The sequence below is a fragment of the Belonocnema kinseyi genome, chromosome 2, assembly GCF_010883055.1.
Source record: "Belonocnema kinseyi isolate 2016_QV_RU_SX_M_011 chromosome 2, B_treatae_v1, whole genome shotgun sequence".
NCBI lineage: Eukaryota > Metazoa > Arthropoda > Insecta > Hymenoptera > Cynipidae > Belonocnema > Belonocnema kinseyi.
In genome coordinates this window covers 121,383,258-121,396,792 of record NC_046658.1, presented here as the reverse complement: position 1 = coordinate 121,396,792, position 13,535 = coordinate 121,383,258, and the positions used below count along the sequence as shown (strand labels likewise).

The following is a 13,535-nucleotide window of genomic DNA, read 5'->3' as shown; positions in this document are numbered from 1 at the left end:
AATCACGTGTCGGTTTTAAAATCAAAGGTGCATTGTAAAAAGAAAATCATTATTTGAACTAGGCCTATTTAATTCGCCAATTAAATAGGTCACGATCGTTCAGATGAGGTTATAAGAAGTTATTGATTTTTCTGTTCGCTTCGCTCTAACGCAAGTGCAATGGGGAGGTTGCAAGCTGCTCTAGTAAAAGTTTGAATTGGATAAATGAAAAATTTCTTTCTCTAATACAAATTATTAATGAAAGTTTCTAGGTTATTCACAAAACAAGTTAAAAGTTTGAGTTATTTATTTAGAAAACTGTGGCGAGACGAGCACGCTACAGTTATCGCTGAAAACGTCGGTCGTTCACGATCGAAGGTGGAGACTGAAGTTAGCCTCTATTCTCGAAACGAAGTTCGACAAGAGGGAGAATGGCTGCAGATAAAATAGAATGTATATACTTTCTATACCATTTACGGCGTAAAGTGACTTTCGCAATCGCCTGTTTTAACTTTCTAGTCTAGGGTTGAAAACGCAACTTTCGACTGTTACGATTGAGACGCTCAAACAGGCTTTTTTTTACAAATGCCTTGTTTTTACAAACGTGAACTAATCTTTTAAAACAGATAGAGGTAGCTCTCGAAAAACGTGAAGTTCAAGTCTCTAGTTCAAGAAATAGCACATACTCTCCTGGAATTTCGGAGCTAGAAGTAGATCATCCGCCATCTTTAGAAAGAGAACTAGAGTCACCGCTTTTGAATTTGGCACCCCCGGAAAATATCTCTAGTATTCTCGAGGTACAACAGGTGATGTCTGAATGAAGCTGCTGATTCGCAAAATAAGAAAATTAAAGAAGACGTTCTTTAATTCCCTGGAAAAACGCTGTCTGGAAGACAGGGCCCTTGCACTGGTTGTCCTGGAGGACATTGCCATCCGCTGGGCGGACATTATTAAAATTGGTCTTTCTTCAGAATACGGAGAAAAATATCTAGTTGGGTTAACAAGGATTATGTTTAGCCGTACTATATAGTCTAGTAAAATATGAACCAACACGCTGTCTAATTAAACACGCCAGACAGTCGAGTTAAAATCTGTCTAGTTTGATTTACAACACATGTGGTAGAGGTTACCAGATATTTAGTACGGCCAACATTCCTAGGGCTAGTAGATCTAACTAGCTTCCTAGTAAAATCAACCAAACGTTGAGCTAGACTTACATGACAGTTTTAAGGTAAGTTAACTAGTTTTTTTTGTAATATTTACCATATATATATAGAGTTCGAGTAGTTTTTTTTTAGAAAAATAAATATGTTTTCAGAATTTTTGGGATAGGTATGAAAATGTATGCAATACAATAAAAGTAAAGTTAGTTTATTAAACACGGGTCAAATATATGATTTCATATTTCACGAAAAAATCGCACGGCCTGAAGCATCATCTTCAAAACAACATGGCGGCGACACTGAAGAAAAACTAAAGTTTATGTTCCTTAGAATATGTCTTATAGGAGAAGAGGTTCCAAAAGTTCAGCAGATTATCTACTGTGTCGTCACGGAAGTTACTTATTCTAATACGCGTAAATAGAAACAAAAATAAAAACACGTCGTTTCTCGAAACTTTGAAAATGGCCAGAATAACGCGCGGTACACGGAAATGCAAGCACCTAGAAGAAACTGGAATTAGGCAGGCAAGCTAGCCGCTAGAGGGAAGAATAGTAACGGTAAAGGGGGTAGGAGGGAAGAGCGAAGGCAGTGCAGGTCGGAATAGTGGGGGGACATTGCTACTAGATATCTGGTTATGGGAACCGTTTGAAATAACACGATGGATCAGTAAAATCTACTAGACTGCTTACAAGATATTAAGTACGTGTAACGAAACTTCTGCCTTAAATTTACTATACGCGCGTGACTAGATTCATCTAGTCCGAAATAGACCTTTTTCTCCGTGCGTAACTAGATTCATCTAGTTGGCCCAACTGGACCTTTTTCTCCGTGAAGAGAGAGAGAGAGAACTAGCTTTAAAAAAAGGTGAAAACATCCTTTCAACGGACGAAAAGATACTGTCAAAGCAAAAGAGTTTGACAGCTAGCATTTCTGCTATAGGCACATCCATTATGACGCTCATTCAAAGGGATGCCGATCGAGAAGGAGAAACTGTGGATCCTCTAATTGCGAACATAAGTGAGGCTTGTCGTTTGCTCACGGATCTACAATGCGGCGAGTCACAAATAAGAAAAAATGTTATCATCGCTAATATGAACCCTTCTTGGAGGGATTTCCTAAAAGCTACAAAGATGGATAAGTTTATATTCGGAAAGGATCTTCCAGAGAGTTTGAAGTCTGCTAAACTGCTCGAGAATTCGGCAATCGAAAATTCGACAAACGAAGCCACATTTTTCGACATAGGGCGGACAGAAGAAATCCTTGACGGACCCTCCGAGATCTCAGAATCAGCGCTAAGAGGAATACAAGACACCGTACAAGAACCAATTAAAGCCGGTCCATTAATCCAAATGGGACAAAAGAGAGATTTTTAATATCAAAATTTCGCTTATCTCTTAACTTCAAGCGAAAGAAGCAGTAGAAGAATGTAGTCCGGCAAACGATCAATTTATTTCTAACTTCTTTCTTTTGCCGAAACCTGATGGGTCCCTCAGGTTCATTTTAATTCTTAAAGATCTGAATGAATTTATCCAAACAGAGCATTTAAAGCTCGAAGGCTACAGAACAGCTGAAAGTTTTGTGAGTCAGAACTATTTTATGTTAACTCTAGACTTGCAGGACGCGTATTATTTAGTACCAATACATGAATCAGACAGAACATTTTTAAGATTTGAATTTAATGGACAGGTCTATCAATTTACTTGTCTTCCATTTGGTCTTTGTACAGCCCCTCAAGTGGTCACGAAACTAATTAAACCTGTGGTTTCTGATCTACGAAGATTAGGATATAGTTCGGTTCTTTATTTAGATGACTTTCTTCTTTTTGGAGGTACATATCAGGACTTTGAGGTGAATTTAAAGAAAACTAAAGAGTTATTAGAAAGCTTAGGATTCATAATAAATTTGAAAAAGAGTCAATTGCATCCCGAACAAAGATGTAAGTTCTTAGGCTTGATTTAAAATTCTAAATATATGACATTAGAACATCGAATAACCAGCAATTTGCTAGGTCTATCTTAGAGGGTTAGTAGAAATTTAATTTGTGGTTAATTAATTATTGCATTCGCAAGAAATTTTTCGCATAAACATCGCGGAATGTAATAGCATTTGCAGCAAATTTTTCTTATCATATTGGTTGCCGTAATATGTTAATTGCTTTCAACATCTACGGGTTGATCTATTCGGAGGTGTTACGAGATTCAATTAAATAATTGAACGAACTTACCTTAAGTGAAGTTCGCTTGTAAGTGTATAAGCGCCACTGAAGAATAGATCAGTCCCACTCGGTATATAAATGAACTTGCCCTTCAACTAATTTTTCATTTTTAGTTATGCCCTCTTAGTTAAGATGACGGCCATCCTTTAAAATAATAAGTAGCCAAACGTACGCAGAAAGCAGGAGCGTTTTGTTGTTGTTTTGTTTTTGGTTATTCTTTGAAAGTGTGGCAACTCAAGAACAAAGTGGGAGAACTACGAGTTGATATATTCTTCGGTGGCACTCATACAATTAGAATCGAACTTCACTTACAGGTAAGTTCGTTCAATTATTTCATTCTCCATATTTCAACTTTTTTTAACCAAAAATTGAATTTTTATGTTTTGAGTTAAAAAAAAAACTTGTTGAAAATTCCACTCTTAAGATGAGTGTTCAACTATAATTAGGCATTTTCACAATAAAGATTGACTTCTAGCAATGTAGTTTAACGTCTTTGAATTTTGAAACGAAAAAGATTGTTTCAACCAATTTAGGAGTTTTATGCTAAAACACGAGTTTTTAACAAAATAGTTGCATTTTCAATAAAATAAATATATTCCTAACAAAATTCTAGTGTTTTAAATAAGAAACACGATTGATTCTAAAAATCGAGAAATGGGGACTTTTTTCGAAAACCTGAGAAAAAGCAGATATGCTTAAAAAAAATTAATCATCAAGGAACGTACTAAACTTTATCTAAGTTCGTAACGTGACTTTCACTGGACCCTTCCCCCCCTGTTAGCAACCGCAGTTTGTAGCGTGACCTCCTCCCCCTTGAAATTGGTAATGTAGTTTATGGTAGTAGAAATACTGTGAAATCTCGCCTATTTAAACAACCTTGAGACGTAAATGTTCGATAATTTGAAGGCTGGAGGGGCCCCCAGCTCTACCGCTCTATCGATGCGCGCACTATAAGCAGCTTATTCAACTGCGCATCTGCGGAGAACACGGGTCGTTTTGAAATCAATAAATTCGGGCCGCTTCTCAATTAGTCAGCCACTGACGCGAAGGCGAGTTTACAAGAACCTTAGTGGAAGGTGACGGACCTGAGAAATTTAAAATAACCGTGTATAAGGGACTTCTAATAGGTGAACTTTCACATATGCGAAATTTAAAAACCTAAATAGTGCAATAACTTTTTTATTTTAATTTTGTAAGTGAAATTTTTGGCAATCTAAATTATCAAAGTGAACGTAAAAATTATGATAAACTATTATTTACCTGCAAACAAGCCAGGTGTTTTACTACTTGAAGCTTGCTTAGTAAAAGGCGACTTCAGTTTTCTTGATGGTTTCAAATCCTCCACTTGATGTCTTCTTGCTCCACCATTTGCTAAATCAACTCCACTCATTTTCTTTTGATATTCCTGATTCCTGATGGAACAAGATCTTTGACATCTACTCGTTTTTTCATCAGAATCACTCATTCTTGACTCAATCATTTCACCAACTTTTCTGGAATCTAAACTCCTCAGATTATATGGAAATTTCCTAAGTTTAGCCTTTTCTTCGTTACCTTCATCACTAGTCGAAAGATCTTTACTATCAGTATTCTTAGTTTCCTCTAAGCTTTCAAACCTATTGCACAACTGACCATCCCGACCCACTGATAATTTGTGATACTTGGAATTTGCAGAACGAATTTCAGTCGGAATTTCTTTAAAATGGACCTTCAATTTTCCAGATTTAATTTTTCCGGGGGAAATCTTGTGCTTGGAACCTTTGCTTCTTGTAACTTTTTTCTTTGTGCTTTTTTGGTCCATAGAACTGGATGGTGTGTCATTTTTGAAACTGGCAGATGGTTGTAGCACATCAAATTCTTCTTTCTTGGTGTTTTTTGAAGGGGTTTCGAGGTCAGAATGTGTTCCTTTTTCGAAATCGCCCTGACGGTTTGGTAAATCGTCTTCTATATCATACCAGTCTTCATTAGTTGGAAGAGATTCTAACCAACGTGCTACATTTCTTCTGTTGTCTGCTTCACTGTCAGAATCGCTGTAGGGATCCGAAATATCGGAGGCTGCGGTGTTACCCAGCCACGGGACGGAACTTTTCATTTCCTGATGAAATTTTTTTATTTAAATCATTTAATTATTTTATTTAAACTAAAGAAAAAATATAAAATAAAAACAAAAAAACAACTTCAAAAAAGGGAGCGCAATTACGCAAATAAATTACATAAAGAAATGTAGAAATTTCAAATGGAAATATTATCATTTCAATACCCCGACTCACGACAGTCCAACTATTTTTTCCTAATCTACTTACTCAAAAAGCGAAAATTACAAAGTTTAAACAATCTTTTTAATTTCCTAAATTCAACTGTAGTTCGAGTACTAAAAAATCAATAATAATGAATTTTACAAGACGATTTTGGAACTTTTAAAAATTAAACAATTTACAGATTATTACAGCTGTATTTAATTTCCAATTGTTATTCAACTATTGCTTCAATCTAAAATATTATATTTTTAACTCACTGCATTTAAAAATTTTTAATAAAAAAAATAAATTTACGAATATTTAGAAACATTTAACTGTTTATTTAAAATCAGTAACTATAAATCAGATATATTTAATACTGAACAATTTCAAACTAAACTGTTTGAAATAGAGAGCCTTAAATCATTATAATTTCAAATTATAATGGTGAATGTTACAATTTTAATTGTTGCAATTTGAAATTTTTTATTTGTAAGTGAGAGTGCTGTATTCAGATTTATAAATAACAAATGGAACAATTCTTAATTTGAAACGACTGTAAAAACAATTGCAGTAAACTCTTGCGTATTCCAAAGCCCACCTATTCCGCAAGGCTTGCCTATTCCAAGTTCGCCTTATTTTTTATTTTTTTTTCTAAAAGTGCAAAAATCGTGATAAATTTTTCTTGTGTAAAGATTGTAGCGATAACTTATGATAAAATGTTAATAGAAATAATTCCGGATATTTAAGGACATCGGGAAATTCAGAGAACTCTACGAATTCAGAGAATTTCAGGGATTTCAGAGCATTTAGGGAATACAATGAATTCAGCGAATTCCAGGAATTCAGAATAGTCGTGTTTACTTGTGACGGAAGTCCTGCTTAAATTATTTTTAATTTTTAAATAATTTATAATGAATTCGAAAAATCTCAACGTCCCTTCTAACAATTTTAAAAATGACATTGAGTATCATAACTTGACTGACCGATGAAATAAGTCGATTTAACTTATTTAACCTTTTGAATTTTTATATAAAAAGTGTCAATTTTATATCGAAAATGAAATATTTGAATTCTCAATAAACAAAATTAATTTTAGAGAAAAGCGAAAATCATTTTTAACAAAATAGTTAAATTTAAAAAAAAAGAACTTTCAACTCAAATGATAATATTTAAACAAAAAAATAAATTTTTAACAAAGTAGTACAAATTTCAACCAAGTAGTTGAGTTTCCAACCACAAGAGATGGATTTCCAACCCAGAAGATTAATTTATATCCGAAAAAATTACATTTTTAACGTAAAAAATGCATTTCCAAAAAAAAATAGTTCATTTTTTTAACAAAATAGATGAATTTTCGACTAAAATGTTAAATTTTTCAACTTATATTATGAATGATTAACCAAAATAATGAATTTTTCAAAACAATTTAATTGTCAACCTACCCTAGTTGAATTAAAAAAAAATGAATTTTCCGACCAAAAGATTAATAATCTGTCAAAAAAAGATTGATCTTCAACTAAGAAGATTAATTGTTACCCAAAAATTGATAAATTTCAAAACTAAAAAACAATTTGAAAGCACTAAATTTTTTGCTCAAATGAATTGTTTTATAACAAAAAAAAAAGAATTTTAAAGAAATTACATTAATCTTTAATAAAAGCGTGGAATGTTCAACTAGAAAAGATTAATTTTAAATGAAACAAATAAAGTTTTAACTTATATGATAAATCATTACCTAAATTAACGAATTTTTATTATACTGTGGTTAAAATAAAAAAGGAATTTTCAAACCAAAAGATTAATTTTGTGCCAAAAAATATTAATCTTCAACCAAATCGTTGAATTTGCATTTGAAAAAATCAATTGACAACCGAAGAAGGAATAGATGAAATTTTCAACTATAAAAAAAAGAAAGAAATTTCTTTTTAAATTAAATTTTAAACCAAAGCGATACATTTTCGAGTAACTATATGAATTTTCAACAAAAAAATACATTTTTGACAAAGTAGTTCAACTGAGTAGTCAATTTTTTTATACAAGAAGATCAACTCCGAACAATAATATTTTAACAAAAAATATTTTAATTTGAAATAAAACAATTCATTGTTAACAAAAATTATTATTATTATTTCAGAGAAACAAATTTATTTTCTACCAATAAATACGAATTTTCGACGAAATATGTGAAGTCTCAAACAAATAGTTGAATTATCAACTGAACAGAAATCAATTTTCAACAACATAGAATAACAAATTTTCAACTAAGTATACTTAAATTATTAAGCACAGAGATAAATTTGTATTTAAGTATATGAATTATGAACCAACAAAAAAAAAAAGTTTTAAACAAACTCTGAACCAAGTAGTTGAATTTTTAATTGATAGAAAATTAGTTCTTTCAAAAAATGTAAAATTTCATATTTTAAACCAAAAATATTTTTATTTTTATTAAAAAATAACAGAATTTAACCATAAAGATTAATTTTGAACCAAGAAGTTTTAATTTCAACCGATACGGACAAATTGAGGTAATAAGTAGCGGCCTCTGACCGAATCAGTATTTTTTAAGCGATCTAATTGAAGTCATTTTAAATAACGTAATCAGTAACTTTCACTACACGGAGCGACCTAAAGACGACCGTCTTCTGCATTTCCCCCGCAAGTATATATATATTAAAGATTTTAGGTGAATAATAAATAAATAAGATCATATGACAATTCAATAGATAAATGACAATACTAATATTATTTAGTAATATGAAATATTATGTTATGGAAAAAAATTGTGGATACGTCGAAAATGAAGAATCCAATTTTTAAAGTTTAAACATTGATAACTTAAATAAGTTTATGTAAAACCTTGCTCTTATCAATAATATTCATTTAAAAAAATTAATATCAATAAGTTCAGTGGTTGAACAGAAATTCGTGCACATATATACACAACAGGCATAAAATATAGAAGCTACTTTTTTGAAGTCGGTTAAAAATTAAGTTGATAGTCAAATTGTTATCAAAAAGAGAAGTTCTCTTAAAATAATTTTGTCAAGAATAAAAATGTAGACTTTACTGTTGTTTTTGAAGAACGAGACCGGAAGTAGGTGCACTGAAATTTATCTTGGGAAATCGAATCGAAAGAATTGATGCTGTTTGTTGCTTGAGTCAATCTAGGATTCGTCGACTCGAATTTGTGTCCTTCGGTTGTAAGATTTCCAAAATTTCGAAAGAAGCCTGGTTGCGCCATTCCAAGTGATGAGTATTGCCAAAATGAATGATAACTGATTAATTTTTTCCCATAACAACATCAACGTTTAAAGGGTTTCCAGGAATTCCGAGTGTAATCTTTTCAGTTTTTCGGGATGGTAAATTTTTGTTTGAATTTGAAATGGTGATGTAGGAAGTTTTATGTATGAAATGTGTGTGACGTTTGATGGCCGAAAGTTTGTTTCTTCTCTTTTTTGTTTTATTCTCGGTTATATTCATATAGTAATAACTTTATCTCCTAGTAAAACACTTTTTGAACACTTCTTAAATTGTAATAATGAACATAATAATAACAAAATATTGACAATGAAATGCAAATTAATAATATTAAATTATAAAACAAGATCACTATGATACCAATTTTAGTTTATAGAGTTTAATCACTTCAAGCAAAAAATAATTTAAAAAGCATGGTTTTATGTTTAATGCAAAATTTTTGTATTTTTTACAGATTAACTTGGGAAGGGTCTTGGAAAATTGGAAAGCTACTTAAAAAAAATTAGTTTTTAATGATTTATCATTCTTTCGAATTACTTGTAATTTTTCATTCTCTTTCATATTCTTTTGAATTCTTTGAACTTCCTTGAAATCTTCTGAATTCCTTCAAATTCCATAATATATTTGCCTCTTTCTAAATTCTCTGAATGATCTACATTTCTCGAATTCGTGGAATTTTCTGAATACTGAGAACACCCTGAATTTTTAGGATATCAGCGAAGTTCAGAATATTCAAGGAATTCAGAAATTCCATGAATTCAGGAAATTTAAAGAATTCAGAAAATATTTCAAACATTCAAGGAATTCAGAAGAATTTAAGGAATTCCAGGGATTTGGAGAAAACAAGGGATTTACAACATTTAATGATATCAGAGAAATCAGAGAATTTAAGGAAGACAGGGAATTAATAAAACCTCCGGGATTTTAAAGCATTTAGGGAATTGCAGAAATTGAGCGAATTTCAAGACTTCAGAATATTCCAAAGAACTTAGGAATTTAGAGAATGCAAGGAATTCAGAATATTTAAGGAATTCAGGGAATTCCGAGTAGTCAAGGAATTTAGTATATTTAAGGATTTCAGGGAATGCAGAGAATTTCAGGGATTTCAGAACTTTTAGGGAAATTCATAATATTCACAGAATTCATGGAATTTAGAGAATTCAAGGATTCCAGAGATTTTAAAGAATTTCAGTGCGCTCAGGGAATTCAAAGAATTTCATGAATGTAAAATATTCCAAGAATTTGGGTTATTCAGAGAATTTATGTATTCAAACATTTTCCAGAATTCATGAAATTCAGAATGTTTGATGATTTCAGGGTATTCAGAAAAATCAAAGATTTCAGAAGAACTAGGAATTCAGAGAATGTAAGAAATCACTATATTTTTATGAATTCCGAGAATGACAAGAAATTTAGAATGTTCAAGGAATCTAGAGAATTCCGAATATTCAAGAAATCCAGAATATTCAAGGATTTCAGGGAATTCAAAACGTTGAGAGCAATCTGAATGTTTAAGTTAATCAGGGAATTTGGAAAATTTCAGGAATTTCAGAACGCTATAGGAATTATAAGAACTTCAGAAATTCAAAATATACCAGGAATTTAGGGAATTTATAATAATCCAGGAATAGAGTGAATTCAGAATAGTCAAATTTTAATTTTACATGGAATTCGAAAGCGGTATATTTTTAATTTTAAAAGTTATAAATTTGATATTATATCATCTTTTAGCAACTGAAATAAAAAAATTTTCAATTTAAAGACTGTAAATTTGAAAATGGTCCATTTTTGAAGTGTAACATAGATTAATTATCAGTTTTAAATGCTTAGTAGTGAAGTATTTCAAATCGGTAAGCCTAATATTAAAAATGTATCTGCTTTTATAGTCTCCAAACTTTTAAAAGTTTTCAATTTTAAGTAGTTATTCTCTCGGTTATCTAAATTTCTAGAATTCGTGTAATTCCCTGAACTCTGAAATTTTCTAAAATTCCAATGACTTACAATAATGCAGAGAACTCAGAAGAATTCAGTAATAAAAAGAATTTAGGGCTTTAAAAGAATTCAGAATATTTCAGGAATTCGATCAATTTAGAGAATTTAAGGCATTCCTGAAATATTCCAGGATTTCTGAGTATTGGGGTAATTCACGTATTTCCAAGAATTCAAAGAATTTTAGGAACTCAAAACATGCAATGATTTCAGAGAAGTAAAGAAAGTAAAAAGTTTTCAGGAATTTAGAATTTCAGTAGTCAACAAATTTAAAAAATTTTAAGGATTTGAAACATTCAAAGTATTCAGGCAATTCAGAATATTCAAGGAATTTAGAGAAATGTGCATTGATCTAAATATAAAATTCTTGATTTTGAAGAAAGTAATAAAAATGTTTGTTTTTTTCGATAAAAAAGTAGTTGATTTTAAAGTTTAAATGATATCAGTGAGATATTGGATCATACTTTAGCAATTCACATAAATATACGTAATTTTAAATGCTCTAAATTTTAAAATGACCAACGCACAGCCACCATTACCGGTGGCTACCGCACGGCGATCACATCACTATCGGTCAGCACACGGCCATTACACCACCGCGCGCTCTGAAAATCAAATTATATCTGACTCTAATATACCATCTGATCTGGAACTTAGATGGGCTCACCTGTCGGGAACAGTGCGTCCAAACTTTAAAATTTAAGTAATTAAACAAACTAATGTAATAAAACAAAAGCATCTCTTTTGTGGCATAACATAAAATTCGATACTAAAATAGAAACAGGCTTTATTAACAGTGGCATAGTAACATCTTTTATTGGCAGACTTTTTCAAAAATAAAATTTATAATAGAATTCAAAGCAGTATCAACAAGTACTTATATTAACTAAGAATAAAGACCCTTTAATCAATTAATTTCTCGCAATTAAAAATTATTTTATTGACTTGATCCCATCATAATTATAGACTAATAATTTTTTTGAGCCCAGGAAATATTTTTTAATTCCAGAGATTGGTTGAGTAAAGGATAATCTTTTTCTCAGTCCTTTATATTATTTTGGGAACTACTTATTCATACTGAGACCAACTGCATACATATCACCAACATCGGCCGAAACTTTCTTCTTTTTAGAATATTGTCTTTTTTTAATTTTCCCCTTTTCTGATGATCCACGGTTCACTTTCTTTACAGCCAAAGGAGACAACAGCGATGGTAATGTAGGCAGTGCTGGCTGCACAATACGATTTTTTTTGTATTTTTTCACTGCATTCTTCATTGCAGCTCGAAGTATCTAAAACAGAATAAGTTCTTAGTAGAAAACTTACTTTTTAGTACAGTTGTCAGTTTGCAATTAACTTTGAAATTAAATATAAAATCAAGCTGTAAAAAGAATCCTGATCAATTCCATTTCGAATCGTGCAGAGAGGTCCAGATTCATGTGTCGGAATGGTTCAGTATTTAGACATACCTATCATTCTATATAAAATCCAAGTCCCTGTTACTGAATCGGTATTCTGGATACGTAAACAGTCTGGGACGCCTCAACTGTTTCAATTTGGAATGTATAATATTGCGCAATATACTCGACTAAGTACTCGCACACTGCGAGCCTTCCGAGGCGAGAGTCGCTGTAGCTGCCAGACCACTTTTAAGTAAGCTGTAGTACCAACCGTACGAGCAGATCCTCTTCCATGTGTTGGGAACGCAGCAGTCCCACAAAAGAGAATGAAATTGCCCTACGAGGATAAACTATAACTGTATAACGCCGCGCGAAACTCGGCATGGGGATTCCGTGCTCCCACCCTAAAGGGAGCGTTACTGTACCAATACTGTTGGGACTATAGCTGTTCCAATGTGGGAACCGAGCGTGCCCAATATGAGAAATGAGGTGTACTAAGTTGCAGGTGAGCAGCGCGCGACGCATTTGGTGTTCCAACTCTACCACGTGAGCAAGCAGCTCGCCCAAAAAATTTTCAGTGTAAGAATAAAAGAAACGGACCGGCTTCTATGCGATCTTTAGTGTATTTTAAATAAAGGTACACCTGTTTCACGGTTTTTCGCAACAAATTTATTTGTTATTGTTTACAATCATGTTCAGATTACCTGCGAATCCCCAAAAAATGACTTCAATTTTTCATGAGAATTAAAAAATGTTCTGAGATTTCTGGAAAAATTTATAATGATTTTTTATTTTACAAAATTTATTTAAGGAAAATAATTAGACAGGTTTCAAAAAAGTTTCCGAAAGATACCTCTGGTACCGATATTGTCAATTATAGTTTTTATAAAAGGTTTCCTGAAAATTAGCTACAGTATCTTCAGGTTTTATTTAATCGATTCATGACCACTGAAATAATGCCTAGCAGATAAATAGAACCTCAAGAAATCAAGGAGATCATGAAGTGATCCTTTCTTCGATCGTTTTTGTATATTCATATGCCCTCCCCAAAGTTCACGAACCAGATTAAAAATGGAGATTAATTGTCTCTACTATTGGTTCTCCAACTTACAATTTAGCAAAATATTTATCTAATCTCCTAAAGCCTGTATCTGGAAAAACAGATTCATTTATAAGAGATAGTTGGAGCTTTAAGGGCATGTGACACAGCTAAATACCTATATTACCGACCACAGTTTTTCAGTTCACTGAATGTTTTTTTGAACCTAAGAACTTTTTTTGTAAGTAA

At 31.9% G+C, this 13,535-nt stretch overlaps 2 protein-coding genes across 3 annotated transcripts in view; both read right to left on the bottom strand.

The window, feature by feature from the left end:
• The window catches only part of LOC117168144, a 21,285-nt gene extending 12,258 nt beyond the window's left edge, over window positions 1-9,027 (bottom strand). The window contains exons 1-2 of the mRNA XM_033353564.1: window positions 8,668-9,027; window positions 4,618-5,452 (exon numbers count right to left, since the gene is read on the bottom strand). Coding sequence (XP_033209455.1) covers window positions 4,618-5,452; window positions 8,668-8,841 — 1,009 coding nt within the window. The 5' untranslated portion in view covers window positions 8,842-9,027. The remainder of the gene's footprint in view (window positions 1-4,617; window positions 5,453-8,667) is intronic.
• Window positions 9,028-11,665: 2,638 nt separating this feature from the next.
• The window catches only part of LOC117168316 (tubulin glycylase 3A-like), a 54,253-nt gene continuing 52,383 nt past the window's right edge, over window positions 11,666-13,535 (bottom strand). For both annotated transcript variants that reach the window (XM_033353887.1, XM_033353888.1), the window contains one exon: window positions 11,666-12,139. In XM_033353887.1, the coding sequence (XP_033209778.1) occupies window positions 11,912-12,139 (228 nt within the window). In that variant the 3' untranslated portion in view covers window positions 11,666-11,911. The remainder of the gene's footprint in view (window positions 12,140-13,535) is intronic.